Source organism: Diabrotica undecimpunctata, chromosome 8 (assembly GCF_040954645.1).
Source record: "Diabrotica undecimpunctata isolate CICGRU chromosome 8, icDiaUnde3, whole genome shotgun sequence".
NCBI lineage: Eukaryota > Metazoa > Arthropoda > Insecta > Coleoptera > Chrysomelidae > Diabrotica > Diabrotica undecimpunctata.
The window spans coordinates 138,472,370-138,493,279 of record NC_092810.1 but is presented as its reverse complement, the minus strand read 5'-3'; the positions used below and the strand labels follow the sequence as shown (position 1 = coordinate 138,493,279).

The window sequence follows — 20,910 nt, the reverse complement described above, 5'->3', positions numbered from 1 at the left end:
TTTATTTAGATCGATTTACAAAATAAATTTGAATCTAATTAATGTTCTTTTACTCGCGTCTTTATGTCTTCTTATAACACTAACTTTATTAAACAGGTATTTCACTTTTGTTGATTTACTATGATGAAAATACTCATGTAAAATTGCGAATATATCGAAGCTCAAATTAAACACACTCTGTGGTTTGGAAGTCAGATCTGATCTCCAAAAAAGTACTTTTACATAATAAAAAGTAAAACTAATGTTTTTTTTCTATATTAATATAGGTAGAAAATCAAAAACCTAAAATAAAAGCAAAAAACAATGACTGCGCCACGTATAATCATAAAATCCGATATTACGGCGTAACTGAAAAACCGGATAATTTGCAAACTAACTAAATTTGAAAAACGTTATCAGGAAATGCAAAATTTGCTATTTACGTCATATTTCACGAATAAGATTTACATCTTATATATTTCCATTCAGAATATCCAAGCATTGTAATAGAATATTGAGCAACCTCAATGTGAAAATGAAAATATAAATGAGGTTCTGTAGGGGCCTCACGTCGATGGCAGTTGTCATAAAAAGATAATGTAATGGATTCAATGATCGAAGAGTATTGAAAGCAAATTGAATAGAGCTCGAGCACCTCACGTCTCTCGCTATAGGAGATTGCTGTGTGAAAACAAATAAGGGAAATAAGCATATACATATGAGATAAGCAACGGCGCAGAAAGTTATGAAATACATTTAACGATTTTCTAATCCCTTATTCGCTTGTGTTCCGTAAATATAAAATGATTATAAACCAAATTTTTTTACCAAATAATATGAGGCAAAAGTGATTTTGTAAATTTTACACTACAAGATGTTTAATTTCTCTCTGAGCGCTTCATAGTCCAGTCGTTAGAGCTCTAAAAATAATACGAACAGCTGAATTTTGATGAGAATGTCAATTGTTCCATTCATATTCTCATTTAAATCACCTTTTGTATTAAAGTACTATTTACGTGGTCTTCCTTTCTTCGTTTTACCCCTGCCTCCTCTAAAAAGCACCTTTTTTACACAACGTTTCTCTGGCATTTGAGTGATGTGACATATCACCTGACTCTCTGTGCTTTGACTTTTTGTAAAATTAGGGGTTTTCCATAGATCTCCTTACCTCACCTCTTTATTTGTTCTTCTTTGCCAGTTTTCCTCTGCCCTCCTAATACCAGGAGGGTTGTAAAGGTTTATACAACTTTTCCCGATCGATAAAATCATACGTCTGTTTAAAATCAATAAAGAGCATGTGAAGTCCTAGGTTTTGTTCGTAACTGTTACTTTGTATCAATTTTAAGGTAAATATTTGATTCACTATCGGTCTTCCTCTGCTCTAAACTCCCATCGGTCTTCCTCTGCTCTAAACTCCTATCGGTCTTCCTCTGCTCTAAACTCTTCTTATTATTCACCTATTATGCCATTCTCGTATTTTTTCAATCTATTACGTGTGATCTTTGCTAATATTTTGTACACAACATCCAGTAGCACTATTCTTCTGTAATTTTTACAAAGTTCTGCCACTTTTCTTATGTATTGAGCAAATTACCTGGCATTTTCTCCTCTTTCCACACCCTCAGTATTAAATAACATAGCTTTCTTTGGAGTGTGACCCCTCTTTCCTTTAAAATTTCCGCCGGGATTCCATTCTAATTTCCCTGAATCATTTTTAAGCCATTTTATTGTTTCCTTTATTTCCTGTTCTATTGGTTTCTCTACGTACTACTCATCCTTATCCTCTGATTGGCCCATTGCCTCATCTGTTTGCATCTGTTTTTCATTATTTAGCAGTTCTTCAAAATATTGTGCCTATCCTCCAGTCCTTTTTTATTCCTACAAAAAATTGTTTGTGCGTTATTTGTTTGTCTGTTTCTCTTCACTTTTTAATAGAAATTTTTTATTTATTTGCTAATGTAATGCTCCTTTATGTTTCCAATTTTCTCTCCAAATATTCTAAGAGGTTACTCCTAGAGTTTCGAAGATGCAAAATAAATAAACGTTTAGCGTTTTTTACTATTGTTTACGATTCTTATGAGATCAATAAAATGTATCACTTTCATTGGCCGGTCACTATGACATTTTCATTGTTAGAGTTTCATCTTCAAAACATATAGCCTGAAATTTCTGTTTTGAGTTTTGGCAATGAATATGAGGCATTTTAAATTTGCCAAAAAACGCTGCATTTAAACATTCACATCACAAACGATCGCACGTCACGGATAATGCTTCTATGAAAACGGTATTAGGTGGAATTAGCAGCTGAATTTGTGTCGTTTCTTAAAAAATAAATAAATAAATTTACCGTTTTTGAGGCATAATTCAAATGCCTCATATTTGTTGCCAAAACTTAAACCTTAAGATTGGCATCTAGTAATGAAAATTCCATAGTGACCAATCAATGAAAGTGACAAATAATAGTAATAAGTATTTTTGTTCCGAACTATCCCAGCTACATTTTTTATTTGAAACATTTTTTCTACGGTGTATAGATTATTGATAAATCGAGTTTTTACGTTTTTTCACCCATACTGAGGCGGGTTTTAGGGGAATCCCGGGTGGTAACAGTGGTAAACTTCTTTGCAGCTTTTTTGGGATCCCAAAATCAACAGTCTCAGGAAAATTCAGATTATTCGTATGATTTTTAGAGCTTCAGTGGCATTTTCATCTCTGACGATTGGAGTATTTGAGAAATTTTACAATTTACATAATTTCTTTAGTTTATTAAAGTTTATTGATACTTAGATACTTTGATTAAGACTTGCAGCTTACTTTCGTACATACGTGGAAAAGATATTAAAAATGATTTCCGAGGGAGAAAATATAGTAATTAAAAAAACGGAAGTTCAATAGCAAATATACGATATACTGGGGATATGAAAATTTGAGCACCAAATTTAGAGATATTTTAGAGAAGATTGAAACACTGCGCCAATGTGACAATGTCATTATGTCATTATACATTTTGGTGAATGCGCTCCTGATAATAATACTGTAACATAATTTGGTGGATTTATCTCTAGTTTAACTAACTGTAGAAATTATTCGGGGCAAACGCAGCATACAAAGGACAAGTATCTTATGGGTGGTGACCACATTCAAATTAAAACCAAGAAGAGGAAAAAAATGTTTCACTTGTATTTCTATTTAACGGCTCCAAGTAAAAGCTTTGAGAGTTAAAATAATTGTCTTTTAGTACCTCTTTTAGATGGCACTTAAAGGAGAACATAAGTGTTCTGTTAGAAATAACTTAAAATATTCACCTTGTTAGATACTCCACGAGAGTGTCAATTCTATGTAGCATATTATCCGAATGACCATTTTGTTTTAGTTCTCCGTTAACCCAAGTTTTTAGTTTTACATCGTAGGGATCTCCCAACTCTTCTTTCGTTACAATCCAAGGGCCTAGCGGACAGAATCCATCAAAATTTTTACACATAACCAGTTGGCCACTATTTCTCATTACCCAGTCTTTGGCGGTCAGATCTTGAGTGACTGTGTAACCAAAAATATAATCCATAGCATCCTTCGCTTTAACATATTGGGCTTTTTTTCCTATAATCGCAACAAGCTCTACTTCCCAGTCAAGCGCCTAAAAGAATCACAACAAAAATTAGTGGAATGAAATTTTGCTAGTTATATTTATCAAAATCATTATTAAATATATAATGGTATATATGTATATATATATATATATATATATATATATATATATATATATATATATATATATATATATATATATATGAGAGGGATTCCTGCTCTCGATAAAACAAATTGCATTTTTTTTTTTTTTTTTTTTGTGGCATTGACTTTCGTCATTCAGCCAGTCTCGAAAGGTTATAATATATTCCTTAAAAAAGTATACACAGATAAGTACAGATTATTTCTCTCAGACAAATGCACAGCGATATCCCTAAAACGAAATAGACGAATAATTAATAATTATTGCAAGTATTTGAAAGTTTCTATCTCTTCCAGACACAAACTTTGGCAAATCGTTTAATAGAGAACAGGAATCTCTCTCTTTTTTTTTTCTTTTAAATCTGGCTTTATTCATACGTCGATATAAATTTTGTCTTAATTTAGGAAAATACTATTTTAAATGGGAATAAGCCACAATTTAAGTTTAAGATAAGTTTATTGAGAAATAATATATATTATTTCACTTCGGAAATCGTTCTCAAAATACAAAACATTAATGTGTAAATTAAACAAATTTTGTTTTGATTTTCTATACACCTGAGTCTCATATCCAGTATCGTTCTTAGAGATTAAAACATCCAGGAAAGGTGTATTATATTACCTCTCCATGGTAAATGGTATTATCTTTTCCTTATCGTTTATATCATTCAGGATCGTATCCAACAACTCTGGTTCATGAGGCCATATTAAGAATACATCATCTACACATCTTCATCATACTGTGAGTTTTAAATTTTGTTTAGAAATTATATTTGTTTCAAAATCTTCAATAAAAATATACACTCTTGTATATTTTTCCCTTTACCCCTTCCTAGATTTTTCGAATCAAAGTATCCCGGTCATTCGCTTCCAGTTACACCAACAGAGTAGGAGACACAATAGTCTCGTAGAAGTGAAGGTATTTAAATTCTCCTACTCGTACTAGTTTTTCTCCAAGTAATTCTATGTCCCTAACCATTCCTCTTCCTTCCAACCAGATATAATCTGATTTCGACCTACTTACTTCAAGTCCTCTGTCTTTAATAGCCCTTCTCGACACTCCAACTTCTCCTCCAATATTTATCTGCTCTCCTCCACTAAGACTTACTTTCTCTGTCAATGGGTATTCCATCAGATCCTACTGTTTTGCCATTCTTCATTTCATTTAACGCCGCACGTGGGTCAGGTCCTTTGATGACTTGTATATATATATATATATATATATATATATATATATATATATATATGTATATATATATATATATATATGTATATATATATATACAAAAACATGCAGAGTAGAATTTATTTATGGTAATCGACTTAAACTGCAAATTCCATACTTGGGCCAATTGATATGGAAGGGGCTCGTATAATATGATAACAGGAATTTTACTCTGCATATATTGACAAAACGGATTAACTTCAGCCAATTGAGTAAATATGATTTATTTAATTGATTTAAATTTGTTCGAAAAGCCGCTAGTCGCCGATAGGCAAATTAAAACCAAGCATTATCTGATATTCTAGAATAATAGATAAATTAATGATAACTTCACCCGAAAATTCTGCTTTGTTATTTAATGTGAGCCAGAAATTGTTAGCATACTTCTAAACAAATATTGGTTATGTGCCGACAGTATATTATATTTTAACACATTTCTATAAAAATAGCATCCGTTAATGGCTACTTTTTATAATATCTATAGGTAATACACATTTAAATTTTCTACAAAAACTAAATTTAAAAAAAAAAGCAATAAAGTCGATTTCAATTCTTAAAAAGTTCTTATTTCCTTATTGAAGAAAAATTTTAAAATAAAAACCTTAAAAGGGAGTTTCGAGATAGTATTCTCATAAGATTTTCGTTGTTAAGTTTTCCACTTAAAAAAGGCAAAAAATGTAGAAAAGAGCAAGAAATTTTTGTCTATAAATCTTTATCATATGCTATACTTCATCTAAATTACATTCCGTTGCACGTCATCGGCGTCATAGCCCGTGACGTCAGATGATACCAACACGAAATATTTAGGCGGTAGGTGTATTCTTTTTTAGAATCACTTTGCCGAGTACACTGGCATTACAGCCACTAGACATATTTTATTATATACGCGTAGAAATAATATTTAAAGATTTCTATTAATGGTAATTAAAGAAATACATAATAATATGTTTTATTTAATTTGTATAAATGCATTATAAAGCGTTTTTATGAGGAACATTTGTTCGGAACACAATGTAACTGTAATCGAACGAAGGTGAAATTTTGGCATAAATTGGTAACACTTATTTGACAGTTGCGGTGTTGACACTTTAGTTTTGTTTTTAATATTTACTATTAATTAAACTATGTTGTTTTTTAAACAAGCGGCTCAAATTGTTTTTAACAAGATTATTTTTTAACTCTTGTTTTGTTTCTATTTATTTACATTAAATATTCATTTATTTTGTTGTATAATCCACTTTTGCAATAATTATGTGACCTATTTGATTTAAAATGGATTCAGAAATTTTTTATACTTTGGCAAGTATGTCAACTTCGATCTCTCGTAGATAATGACGTGCAACGGTATGTAAATTAGATGGACTGTACAGAGTTAGCAGGTTCTAAGGCTACTGCTCTACTCGTATGTTCTACGGTATTTTGAAACTACAATTTCTTTTGCTTAAAAATCGTTTTAATATGGATGGATTAAATACAATAGCTCTATAAACTATACATACTATGTAGACCTAGGGCTGTATCCCAAATAGGTGTATACCTGTTTTTGTATAATTCAGGCCATCTATTTAAGAGATAATTAGGCCTTTCCAGACTTTTGATCTATTCTGTATAGTCCCCGTTTCTGAAATTATTTGTCTCTTTTGCTTCGTTTCCTGTAGTATTCAAGGTAGGTGTAAGTACATATAGCAAATATAACATAGCGAATTATTTCGTATAGTGGACAAAATATAATCTATAATAATTATTTTATTAGCATCACCACAAATGTCGTTATTATTTTAATTATGTGATATAAAAGATATATCGTATTGTAAAACTAATTTTATTATTTTATTGGAATAATAAAGTTTTGTTAATGCATACACAGATAATATTAGCAGTATAATATTTTATTGTTATTACAGTCCACATAATGTGTGATATTATAACGAGCACATTTTTATGTACAGATTTCGGCTGATCCGGTAGTAAAAATAGTACAGGGCGTAAAAATTTCATTATTTTTTGTGCTTTTGTTGTTTACAAATTAAAATAAAAATAATCTTAATAAAAAATCTAACAAAATATAGAATATATATGTTATGACAAAATAACTTAAAATAATTACAAACTATCTTGCTAAACAGTAGGCGGTATTTTGGCAGGTGATCTGATGGCAAGATAAGGATATATACAAGATATCAAAGAGGGGAGCAAGGTGTGCTATAGTTAATGCTAAGAAAAGATCGTCTGCACAGCTGTGTGGACAGTTGGTAATATTCTTTTTCTTCTTCTTCTACTTTTTCGAGATCTTTCGATTTGTTTAATTCTGAAGCTGCCTCTGGATAATTTACTGGGAGATAGATTGCCAATTATTCTCATCATATTAGAGTCTATTCTCATCCATTCGTCTTATATGATTATACCACATCCACTTACGCTGCCTTCCCCATCTTACAATATCTTGAATTTTGCACGGCTCTCTGATATTTGTATTTCTCACCCTGTCTGTTCTTGTTTTGCCCACTATTGTTCTTAGAGTTTTCAGTTCGGCAACCTTTAACATCTGTTTCGTTTTTTTGGTATCTTCGCGTACTTCTATGCCATATGTCATGATCGGTCGGAGTGGTAATATCCCAGGTAATGAAAAGGTTATACAGCATTGCTAAAGTAAAGGACAAGTCATCAAAGATCTTGACCCACGTGCGACAGATTAAGAGTAGGGATGAAAGAGTGTTAAAAACCGATGTTGAAATAAAGCAAAGATGATACGAATACTTTAGAAAGTTAGACAGGAATACCTGTGGAGGTTTAAAATGCTCTAGGGAAGGAAGAGATTGATATTTTGTGGCACATGATGAGTAGTATATATAAGAAAGAATGGTTGCCCAATGCACGGAGAGAGAGCGTGATGGTATTATTGTATAAAGATAAAGGGGACATTCAAGACTGTAAGACCTATAGAGATAAAGTTAATGTCGCACACAATGAAAATTTGATATAGAACTGTAAAGCGCAGGTTAAGAAGAGAGACGTTGATAGGAGAAGAACAGTTTGGGTTTATGCCAGAAAAGAGGACAACGAATGCCTTGTTTGCTTCGAGATAGATGATAAGAAAATATAGATGGGAAAAAAAGAGAACTACATTTCATATTTATAGATCTTGAGAAGTCGTACGACACAGTTCCTAGACAAGAGCTAGGGAGACGTACGCGAGAGAAATGAGTTCCTGAGAAGTGCATTAGGCTCGTGGGAGAGAGCGTACACCAAAGTAAGGACTGCTGTCGGATTGACCGAGAGTTTTCCAGTAACGGTTCGTTTGCATCAAGGCTCTTTATTGAGTCCTCGCCTGTTTAATCTTGTTATGGATGTAATGACGGAGAAAGTAAGTGTTAGTGGATGAAAGCAAAGAAATATTGGAGGAAAAGTTGTAGTGTTGGAGAAGGAGGACTTACAGTTAGCAGGTCGAAAACGAAGTATATCTGGTTGGGAGGAAGAGAAATGAGTGGGGACATAGAATTGCTAGGAGAAAAACTATGACGAGTAGAAGAAGTTAAATACCTTGTCTCCTACATGACGGTAAATGGCACACTAGATCGAAAAGTTGCCCACAGAATACAGGCTAGTTGGTTTAACTGGAAGCGAATGAGCTGGGTATTTTGTGATCTAAAAATCTAAAAATGGCTGAAAGAAAAGATATACAAGAGTGTGATGAGACCTGCGTAGGTGTACGGCGGTGAAGTGTGGCCTGTAAAGAAGATTCGGGAAAACAAGATAGAGATAGTTGAAATAAAAATGTTATAGTAGATGTTGGGTAGGACTAGAAGGGACAGGAGCAGAAAAGACTTGATTAGGGAAAGAGCCGGGGTGACTACAGTCTCAAAAAAAATTCAAGTACAAAGTCTGCATTGGTTTGTTCAAACGTAGAGATGAAAACTATGTGGAACGCAGGATAAAGCTGTTAAAAGCGAGGTTAAAAAGTTAAAAAAATGTTCTTGTTAAATTTAACTTTCATGACCAGAAAACGAAAAATTTTCAAATCGATTTTTATAGAAAACGGTGTATCCTACCAACTTAAGGTAAGAGTATATTTTAGTACTAGAATACCTGAAAAGTTAATAATCTACTATCACCAAAGCTTAAAAGTTAAAGACAAAAAAATTATGCGTTAAAATACCCGTTGACCTACCCAAAACGGACACTTATGACCGGTACTAGAAATTCGCAAATAATGGAATCGATTCAGCTTTGGATAATAAATAATCATACCAGTTTTTGTTTTTCTAACTAGAAGCGATCTAGAGGTATTGAAAATGTATTGACTAATTGCAAGGCGCCATCTTCAAAGAGCTCTAGCTCACTTAGGAAGCATTTTCGGACTAGGTGAATTGCATTAAATTGTCTTAAAATTATCTGAGAAATCTCCGGTCTTCATTTGTCAGCAGAGTTCTTGAACACTACGTGGAAATGATCTTAGAATATAAGTAAATGTTGGTTTTTTACTTATATTCTTGACCGATCAACCTCTGCAATTCAACCATTGAATATATATATATATATATATATATATATATATATATATATATATATATATATATATATATATATATATATATATATATATATATATATATATATATATATATATATATATTTACCCTTTTACCCTTTAGTTAGTTGCATGTACAATTTTTCTCCATTGCTTCTTATTCTTTGCTTGGTTTCTTGCTTCTTCTTTGCTGATTCCTCGTGTCTCTAGGATTGAGGTTACATTATTATCCCATGTCTTCATTGGCCTGCCCCTTGGTCTCTTGGTTTGTCTTCTGGCTTCACATTCTTTTTTAACTGGTCTTTCTTGATTCATTCTAACTATATGTCCATACCATCTCAGCTGGGGCTCTTCAATTTTCTTAATAATTCGTTGAACCTTAAGATGTTCTCTGACTGCCTCATTTCTAATCCTGTCTAACCTGGTTATACCCATTATTCTTCTAATAAACTTCATTTGTATGCTCTGTATTTTCGATTTTAATTTATCAGTAAGCGTCCAACTTTTATTACCAAAAGTTGAAACCGACACAAACACCGTCTTGTATATGGTCACTTTGGCTTTTTGGGATGCTTCTTTTTTTGACAAAAACGTACTTTTAATTGCGTGGTACATCCGGCAGCACTTTCTATTCTGGAACTTATTTCAGTTTCTTCAGTTCCTCTGTTCTCTATTTGTATTCCCAAGTATTTGTAAGTATCGACTTGTTCAAGTGTGTTTCCGTTAAGTGTTATCTTCGTTTGTTTTCCATTTTTCCACATACCATTACTTTCGTCTTCTTATTAATGATCCTCAAATTTCGTTTAATTAGTGCAGCGTTCCATACTTGTAAATTTCGATTGAGTGCTTATTTATTTATCCCAAATATCACTAGATCGTCTGCGTATGCACACAATGTTTCTGCTCTAGTTTCTTTAATTATGTCATCCAAGACAATGTTAAACAGTATGGGGCTTAGGACTCCTCCTTGACGTACACCTTCATTTACTATGAACTCTTCGGATTCCATATTATCGGTTCTAATTCTGTTTCTTGTATGGCTATATATACTCATAATGGCTTGCCTGAGTTTGATTTTCACAACTTTTTCTTTTAAACATATGTCAATCACCTTCCTTGGAGTACTATCAAATGCCTTTTCTAAGTCTATAAAGGCTTGGTATAACTCAGTGCTTGACTTCAGCGCGTTTTGTATTAGTTTCTTAATAGTAAAAATGTGATCTTGGATAGTTCTGCCTTTTCTAAATCTACTCTGTGATTGTTCCATTTAAGAATCAACTTCTTGTAAAAGACGTTTTTTTAGTATTCTCTCATATACTTTGGATGGGATGCTCAGTAGTGTTATTCCTCTGTAGTTACTACATTCGTGTCTGTCTCCCTTTTTGAAAACGGCTAGAATATCTCCCACTTCCCAATCTTTTGGTATTTGGCTCTTACTCCATGCCCTATTACATACTTTTGTTAGCAGTTTAATGTCCTTGTCGCCCATGTTTTTAAGCATTTCTGCTGTGATTTTATCAAATCGAGACGCCTTACTTTTCTTAAGCTTTTGTATGATTTCTTTTGTTTCTGCTATAGTTATTTCGTCTTGAATTTGGTCTTCTTGCTCTACCTCTTCTGGTTCTTCTGTGATAATGTCTACATCATTTTGGATATTCAGTAAATCCTCGAAGTATTGCTTCCATCTATCTAGGATGTGGTCATTGTCATGCAGTAAGTGTCCTTCTTGGTCCCTTATTTTCTTTGGTGTTTGTGGAGCCATATATAAATATATATATATATAAATCTTGTACTAATATCATTCATTGTTTGGCCTTCATTGCTTATGTCTGTACCTATTTAGCGTTTTTTTCGTCACTCTTATATCTAGCCAATCGTTTTGTACTTTAAGAACTATTTCCGAAGTGGAAATCGAAACGTCAAAATAAACTTATTTTAAAGTAAAATTGTGGCTTATTGCCATTAAAAATAGTAAAATATATTAAGATACCACAAAAACAATGTTATAAACTGTGTTTCCAATAAAAATGTAAGAAATTTCAATATGTCAATGCGAGTGAGGGTAAATCAGCAGTCCAGAACTTTTAAATTTCTAACTGCCCTTTATTTACTCAACTTAAATTAACATTTATTTCTCTGTTCTTGGTTTTATACAATATTACAAAGCAAAAAAGAATATTAAGGTCCATTCGCTCAACTCGGGCATATTTTGACAGATTCATAGATGGAAACCTACAACACAAAAATTCCTAGCTCGAAGTAATAACAGCTCGCATTGATTGTCGGTAATTCGTAAAGTTCCATTTTATTTACTGTTTAGTTCGTTTACTATTAATATTGGCTATGAGTACATGTGTTTGGTTGTATAGTAATTTCCAGCCACTTCTAGTCTGTCAAGAAGTAACTAACTTCGCAAAAAAATAATTACCAAATTCACTAGACAGTTCGGATTTGAAATAGCGAACTGACTTTATACATGACTACTTCTACGTTGGCATCATTTGGCTTTCCATGTAATCTTGCTTGAAGTATCTAGACAACTGATGTAAAGGACAAATACAGAGTTGTGAGTTTTGTGCTAATTAAACCGAATGGAATCAAAACGTCAGCAGCTAATATGCTTGTTGACCACCTGCACAGGCGGACAAATTAACTTCCTGTTAAGTGGTTTATCCAATTCCCTCTACTTACTCTGCAATTATACCCCTTGACACAGGCCTAAGAACCTAGATACATTGACACATTTCTCTCAAATAACTAACTAAATATTAATTCTAATTAACGCGTTAATAATAAAGGGTTCAAACCAAATAGTATTTGTACAAATATTACTACTAACAAAATTTTGTTATCGGTAATAAAAAAGTGTTGTGTATAGTAAATCATTTATCTATTAAATATTTCATCTATTAGTACTCAAAAAAATAAGATTAGGGGTGTTTCAAAACTTGATAAACCTTTGAAATACGAGTTCTGAAAATAAATGAATTTTAAATACATTAACTCTATTTTAATCGCATACTAAATTCAATATAAAGTAAAAATAGACAGTTAAGGTTTGACTTTGTTATAGCTGACAAAATGCATATTTCTGCCTCTTGGTGCCTCAGAGTGAACTCATGGCTCTAACAAAATAAAACCTTTTTCATCCATAAAAGTACAAAAAGACTGACGCTAGAGTGTCATCATCATCATCATCATTCGTGCTATAGCCCTATAAAAGGACCTCGACCTTCCCAAGTCTATTACGCCAGTCAGTTCTATCCATTGCCAACTGTTGCCAGTTTGTTGCGCCTATTTGTCTACAAACCTTATCTACACCATCCCTCCATCTGAGTTTTGGCCTACACCTACTTCTACTTCCCACAGGTTGTGACATATAGGCGAGCGGTTTACCCCTCAAAAGACGCTTAAGCTGGATTTATAGTTTGACGGACTGTAGACGCAGACGCACTGGAAAAAGATCAACATAGACTTTTGTGTACTCCTATTTATAAATGAACGTAAACGCATGACGGGACGTAAGCGAAACGCACTGTAACGGAAGAGTTGGTGAACTTTCATCTTTTACAGTGCGTTACTTGCGTCTGGCCAATCAAAAGAAATAATTTTGTGTTGTCAATTGTCAACCAAAGCGAACTGTCTGGCCCGGGCCCGCCTTCGCCTTCCATTTTGGTTTTGTAAAGTTGTTTACATATATGTTTGTTGTTTATAAAATAATTAAATAACTAAAATCTTTAAAAAATAATTATACGCATTCTCTATTTTTCTGTTACGGTTTATGGGTCTTGTGTTATATCGTCTTGGTCGCCTTATTATTGTCCTTTGAGTTTTTTGCAATGCTACTGCACACAACAGCAATCCTACAGCGCCAAGGAGCATACCTTCGTATATTTCACAATCCATTGTAACACGCAAAACGGATAAATATTAGAATAAACAATAGTAATAGCAAAGAATATAGACGCGTCTATATTCTTTGGTCATAGTATAAACACACATCCTTGGTTTATTATGATTCCTATAATTTATAGGTTATATTTATATTGAATGTTGGTTAATGTCACTTATTCATGGTCACCAATTCTTGCCACTGTTTTACTCATGCGCAAAAATTCCACTACGTCCATTTATAAATTGACAAAATATTTACAGTCCGTTTCTTACGTCTCCAGTGCGTCTACGTCTACAGTACGTCAAACTATAAATCCAGCTTTAGAAACAGAATATACCGACTAAAATTCTTTTTGCATTTCTAATGCACCAAACGTTTTTTATTCGATTCTATATATTTTTCCAAGATGAAATGTATTTTTTTTTTAATTTTTACAAGTGGGCCGGCAATTGTTATTAACAAATAACTTATACAAAAAAGCAATTTCACCGAATTGTTTCGGAATCCATTTTTTAGGTGTATCTCATCAAAATAAACACTTTTTCTCTCTTGATAATTTTTCGAAAAATGCTTCCTTTTCGAGTTATTTGCATTATTTTTGTTGAAAAAATGCCTTAATTAGTGATTTTTGGGATTTTTTTCTAAAAAACTACTAAATGAATTGCAATTCTACAAATAGCTTTATAATCTTTAAACCGTCGAGTACAAGTTAGAATATTTTGACAAGGATAATTTTTTTCTCTCTTGCTAAAAACGTGGACCCAAATATTTCGAATATGCCTTTCGAGCAGTCTACCGCTAAGTGTGTACAGCGGTTGCGGCGATACAGGCGTGCGACACGTAGAAATATTTGTTTAAATTTAAAAAATTAATTCAATACAAATATTACGTACAATTTATTAAAAAAAAGATATTTCTAATCATTTTTATATAGACATATTATAATTAAAACAATTAAAATTAATTTTTTACAATGCTATAATAATGTAATTTTTCTTTTAATATATGTGGTGACTATATAATTGAATGTTTTATTACAGTGAAATACATAAAGCAATATATAATTAATTTTCATTGAAAAATATAATAAAATTAAAATTTAATATTAATTATACATCGTTTTCATTGTCAATAATTTGAAAATTTTCGTCAACAGCAACAGGATTTCCATCTAATAAGCTGATTTCATTGTCTTCAATAAAGTCGTCTTTAACATTTTTACAATTCTATGGTGTACATGCACATACTGGGCAGCATTCTAAATTATAGGAAATACAATTACAACTTTTCGTAGAACATTTTCCGGTACATGAGCAGAAATACTTTTGTAACATATCTAAACTAGTTTCGCCTTCAAAATAATTAAAATCGAAACAATTATTTTCCATTGTCCAACCATGGGTTAATGGATCAAGAGATGAAATAATATTGTTTTTTGCTTGAATCCATTCATTTATTTGCCACTTTGCTCTTAAGTAATGTTGTAATAATGCTGGTTTCGAAGGTGGTAATTTTTCATTAGATGCATTTTTTTAGCGCCTACAGCACCTCAACCGCTGCACACGCTTAGGGGGATAGTATCGAAAGGAATATTCGAAATATTTGGGTCCACGTTTTGAGCTAGATAGAAACCATTTATCCTTGTCAAAATATTCTAACTTGTACTCGACGGTTTAAAGATTATAAATCTTTTTGTAAAATTGCAATTCATTTAGTAGTTTTTTAGAAAAAAAAATCCCAAAAATCACTAATTACGGCATTTTTTCAACAAAAAATACAAATAACTCGAAAAGGAAGCATTTTTCGAAAAATTATCAAGAAAGAAAAGTGTTTATTTTGATGAGATACGCCTAAAAAATGGATTCCGAAACAATTCGGTGAAATTGCTTTTTTGTATAAGTTATTTGTTAATAACAATTGCCGGCCCACTTGTAAAAATTTTAAAAAAATACATTTCATCTTGGAAAAATATATAGAATCGAATAAAAAGGGTTTAGTGCATTAGAAATGCAAAAAGAATTTTAGTCGGTTGATGCTCTGCTTATAGGGGTAAACCGCTCGCCTAATAAGGATTCTTCTAGGAGGGTTGTTCTGCTGTGATCTTGCCAGATGTCCTGCCCATCTTAGTCTTCTTATTTTTATAAAGGATACTACGTCTTTACCACCAAATATATGTTTATATATGTGATATATCTCGTACATAGTTGTACCTCCTTCTCCAAACACCATTTTCACAGATGCCACCGCTAGAGTGACATACGAGAATATAAATCGGAAATAGAATTCAGGATTCTATAGGCTAAGTTTCAAAAATAATTGAATAACATTTTTCTGTTCACAACTGTTTGCAGTGATAAGTGATAAGTGATTAAATATAAAAACGTATTATATTATTGGCTCACAAACTTTCCAGTTCGGATAAAGTGATTAGCAGACTAAACATTATTCTTTCTTAATAAATGGTCGTTTATAGAAAAAATTACGTTCGTAAAAGTTATTGTGAATGTAAGTCCGGACCTTTATATTTTCATTCATCGCTGTTATTGGTAAAATGACTAAGAGATTAAAAGCTTAAATAACTTCCGCACATTCTGACCGAATTCCGTTTGTACTTATACCTTATTTAAATCAAACTATATAATGCCATGTAATCATTTTAGTTTACATTAGAATTTTGTTGATAAATACAAAGATCAGGTTGTCTTAATAACACATTATACTTACATTTGTTGCATCGGATTTAGGAATTGGATCGTTAGGTCCGATTATCACAGAAGCAAATTTACTAAAAACCATTGGCTCCTTGGGATATGGAATATTTCTCATGTTGCAGTCATCCTTGTAATTAGAGGCAACTCCCAATATTTTATCAGGCTTGGTAATCGGGGATAAAAGTTTAACACTTGTCAAAGTATGCTGTTTTTTCGGATTTGAAGCAATACTGCAAGCACAAAGGTATTTTTATAAATACAATTCTAAAACTAGCTAACTTAATTAAATTAACTTCACAAAATTTACAAACGAACTCGGAAACACAAAGATGTTTGCTTTTCTAGACGCAGTATTTTACCAGATCTACAAATGTTTCGTTATTATTTTGATGGAACAAAAGGTTAAAATTAAACAGTATTATATTATAAAGTCATTTTCAAAAGCTGTGGCGAGGATTTCTCGGAACAGTAATGCCTAATGTAAGGTTGCAGTGGCGTTATAAAAAATATTTAAAATTTACAATAGGTCAAATATGGACACAATTAAAATATATTAAAAAATAAAATTAGATTATATTTGGCAATATTTCAATATATTTTAAAAAGCATTAAAATATTACTACTCATTAATGTTTTAACTTTAAAACCATTATTATTTATAGTATTATTTTTAAAATAATTTATGAATAGTAAATGATAGTCAAGTTTATCAAGGTGTTTACCTCCGATTTCCTTGAAAACGTATCGATTTCCTTGATATTTTAGCTGTAGCTAGGGACTACCTCAACAAGTAAATCTACCCTAGATCGATGTGTGTTTTGAGAGACATTTTAAGCAAAAAAAGTTCTATCGATTTTTTTAAATGCACATTTTTTCACTTATCGGGATTAAATTTCGCATAAAAACCTTTTTTTTTTCTCATTTATTTTTTTTTAATCGGTTTTTCACGAATAACTAAAGTCACTTTCATGTAAAATAAAATATTTTACACTTAATAAAATACATGTCGAAATATTTCTACTATAATCTGCTTTCCATCTTTTTCAAAATTTTGATAAATATATCCTTAACGATTTTTTCATTTATTTTTTGTGATAAGGGATAGATAAGGGATAAAAAAAATTAAAAAAAAAAATATTTGATATAAACCTGATAAAAAGATATCGGTTTAATATAAAAATAATGTATTAAATTGTATAAGTAAGCCGGTAAAGAATGTTTTCCATTTTTTTCGTAATAAGGGATGATTATACTACTACTTGTCAGTTTATAACGTTCTCCTCCGTTTTTCGACTTCCAATAGCCAGTTAGTCCGGTTGTTCCATAGGTCTTCTTCTATGGCCCTCTCTCTCAGTTCTTTATTTATTCCTTCGCTCCTACTTTTTCTTGGTCTACCTCGTTTTCTCTTCCATTTTCCCTTTTCAGATAAGTTGTTTTGTTGTTAGGTCATCTGTGATTGTTCATTTGATTCCCATTATTTCTCTAATGCATTCGTTGGTAATCCTTTCTCTTCTAGATCTTCCTGCAGCTCTTCTCCAAAAATTCATTTCCGTCACTTTCAGCGTTGCCTGTGTTCTTTCTTTCAGTGGCCATACCTCACAGCTGTACAAAGTAATACTTTTTACTATAGTCTCATATATCCTCCTTTTATTTTCTTTGTTGATGGATTGGTCCCATAAAATGCTGTTTAACATTGTGATGGGTTTTCTCCTTGACGTATTTCTCTCTCTTATGGCTTTGTCTAAGGTTCCATCTTGTAAAATAGTGATACCTAGATATTTGTAGTCACAGCAGTGCTTTATCGTGGTGTTATCGTCTAATATGAGATCTTTTTGTTCTACTCCAATGCACAGGTATTCAGTTTTCTTTTTATTTACTTCTAGACCCCATATATCATACTCTTCAATTAATTTTCGTGTCATATAGTTTAAATTGTCATAATCTTGAGCCATTATTACTTGATCGTCTGCAAAGTTGAGCGTATATTCCATAGTGTTGGTGAGCGGTATCCCCATTCTCCTGCAATTTTGTTTCTATCTTTTTAAAGAACTTTCGAGGTATATTTTAAATAAAGTGGGGGACAGACAACATCCTCGCTTTAGTCCTTTTGATGTTATAAATCCTGTTGTTATTTGTGTCCCTGCTTTTATTTTTGTTATTGGTTGGTTGTATAGCACTTTGACGGCTGTTGTAGGCTTTGTAGGCTTTCAGTAGGTCGACGAACAACATATGAATCTCGTGATTCCGTGCCATCTTTTTTTCTATTATCTGGTTAAGGAGAAAATATGGTCAATAGTGGATCGACCCTTACGAAATCCTGCTTGTTCTTCTGCTTCGTAATCTAAGTATTCTCTCTCAATTCGGTTTTTTAAAACCTTTCCATATATTCGACTCATAGATCCGGTTACAGCTATTCCTCGGTAATTTTCACAATTATTTTTATCACCCTTTTTATGTATAGTACTGAGGTATGATATCTTCCATTCTGTAGGGATGGTTATAAGGGATGATTATACGGGTTCAAAATACGGATTATGAGATATTTAAGTTAAATACGAGAAAAGATGCAAATTCATTATAATTAATGTCATAAAAGGTCATTAAATAATAATAATTTTTTTCCAATCCAATATTAACAGGAGATGCTTTATAAGCGATGAAATGAGTCAAAACGGAATAAAAAATTATCAATCGTATATTGAAGCATCATCATTCAACCTTCATTAATCACGTCCACCGCTGGACATAGGCCTCCATTAAACTCCTCCCTTCTTTACGATTTTGTGCTCTTTGTTGCCAATTTTTGGTGATACGTTTATCTGCTCTTGGCCTCCAATGTGTAATTTTGCTCGTCCATCGTGAGTCGTACATTCTTGCTACATGGCCTGCCTAGTTCCATTTCAGTTCAGCTATACGTTTCACAACATTAGTATTACTCGTTTTCCTCAGCTAATTTCTTTTGTAGGGTAAAAAAGAAACAAGGCGGAGTTGCTATTTATATAAAAGAAAATCTTATGTATTCTTCTCTTAATCTAAATCAATATAATGTACAGCAAAGTTCTGAGTTTTGTGCAATTTATGTACCTTCAATAAAAACCAATATTTTAACTGTATACAGATAGGGTAAGGGTGACTGACTTGTTTTTGTTGAATTTTGAGATTATCATAACGTCCTTGCTTAGTAAAGCAGTCAAACTGATTATGCTTGGTGATTTTATTATAAATTTTAAAATTTAATCTGACTATTTTTTTATGTTCATAATCTATTAACATGGTCTAAAAGTAACTATAAACGATTATACTAGAATCACATCCCAGTCCATTAGTTGCATCGACAACATTATGACAAATTTTTCTGAAAATATCTACAGAGTGGGCGTATTTGAACCTTGTGTTTCTGACCATCGAGCTCAATTTATATTTATTGACTCTGAGCATAAAGTTATTGACACTAATCAAACATTTCAAAGGTTTATTACTTCTTCTGGTTTACAGAAGCTTAAACATGCTAGTACAAATATGGACTTTTTCTTTGATATTAATAATGATCCTATCTTTTTGACATTCTTTCTTACCGAAACTTATAACAATTTAATATTACAGCATTTTCCAGTGGAAAAAGTACGACAAGCTGTTGAAAAAACACCCGTGTAATGGTTTAAGAATGAATTAAGGTCCTACGGATCTAATCTTTCTCTTATTAAACACATCGCAGATGCCACTAAGGATCTTGATTTGTTCAAAGTATATATAAACAACAAAAATTTGAATGTAATCAGCAATTACAAATTGCTAAAAAGTCAGCTTACTGTAATTCTATTACTAATTCGAATAATAAACCTAGAGACTGCTGAAAAATAGTAAATTTCGAAAGAAACAACACAAGATCCAGTTCGGTACAACGTGATGTACCTCCAGAAGAAATAAATCAATTTTTTACTACAATTGCAGAGAATATAATTACATCTCTTCCCACTATTAATGTCGATGTCCTCTTTAATTATAGAAATTATCCTTCTCCGAGCAAGTATTTAAATATATACTTATTATATATACAATCTATACTAATATTACTATAATAAAGTCTCTTAGTAATTCTAATTGTAGGGACGTTCACGAACTTAATAGCAAAATTTTAAAAAAAAACTTACTAAATAGTTTTAGCACATTTCACATCTTATTAATTTAATTCTATCAACTGGAGTATATCCAGAAGTACTAAAATACTCAAAAGTACAAAAAACGTGATTTCTCAAAAACTGACAATTCCAGACCCATAAGCATTGTTTCTGCTTTTGGGAAAATAATTGGAAAGGTTATCAAACAGCAATTTTATTCTTATTTTGAGTTAAATAAATACTTTAGCAACTCACAATATCGATTCAGAAGTGCTCGTTCTACTACCAACGTGGTATTTAATGTTGTGGGCGAGGTGATTGAGGGGCTTAAACGCGGCAATTGCATAGCAATTTCTCTTTGCGACTTGTCGAAGGCTTTTGACTGCGTTTCACAAAATGACATTTTGCTCCACAAATTAAATTACTTTGGAATCAGAGGAATCCCTCTTAAGCTTATAACTTCTTATTTATGAGGCAGACACCAGGCGGTAGTGTCTAAAGGTCATCTCTCCGATTTTCTATCCGTAAAACATGGAGTCCCACAAGGTTCGGTCTTAGGGCCTCTTTTGTTTAATATTTATGTCAACGATTTGCCTAAATTCATATCTCCGTACAAAACCATACAAGTCGCAAATGATACGACATACGTTATATCAAGAAAAAATAATGATGATTTAAAAATGTCTCATGAGGAAGTTTCTACTAAATCTAGCTCTCATGGTTTGCTG

The 20,910-nt window shown here is 32.1% G+C and overlaps 2 protein-coding genes across 4 annotated transcripts in view; one reads left to right on the top strand and one right to left on the bottom strand.

Annotated features, from left to right (window-relative positions):
- LOC140448094 (probable G-protein coupled receptor CG31760) overlaps positions 1–20,910 on the top strand; it is a 412,547-nt gene that overhangs the window by 261,579 nt on the left and 130,058 nt on the right. The gene's annotated exons all lie outside the window — the stretch shown is intronic.
- Positions 1–20,910, bottom strand: part of LOC140448098 (oxaloacetate tautomerase fahd2, mitochondrial-like) — a 49,210-nt gene that overhangs the window by 12,284 nt on the left and 16,016 nt on the right. The window contains exons 2-3 of the mRNA XM_072541156.1: positions 16,078–16,294; positions 3,285–3,613 (exon numbers count right to left, since the gene is read on the bottom strand). Of these exons, the coding sequence (XP_072397257.1) occupies positions 3,285–3,613; positions 16,078–16,294 (546 nt within the window). The remainder of the gene's footprint in view (positions 1–3,284; positions 3,614–16,077; positions 16,295–20,910) is intronic.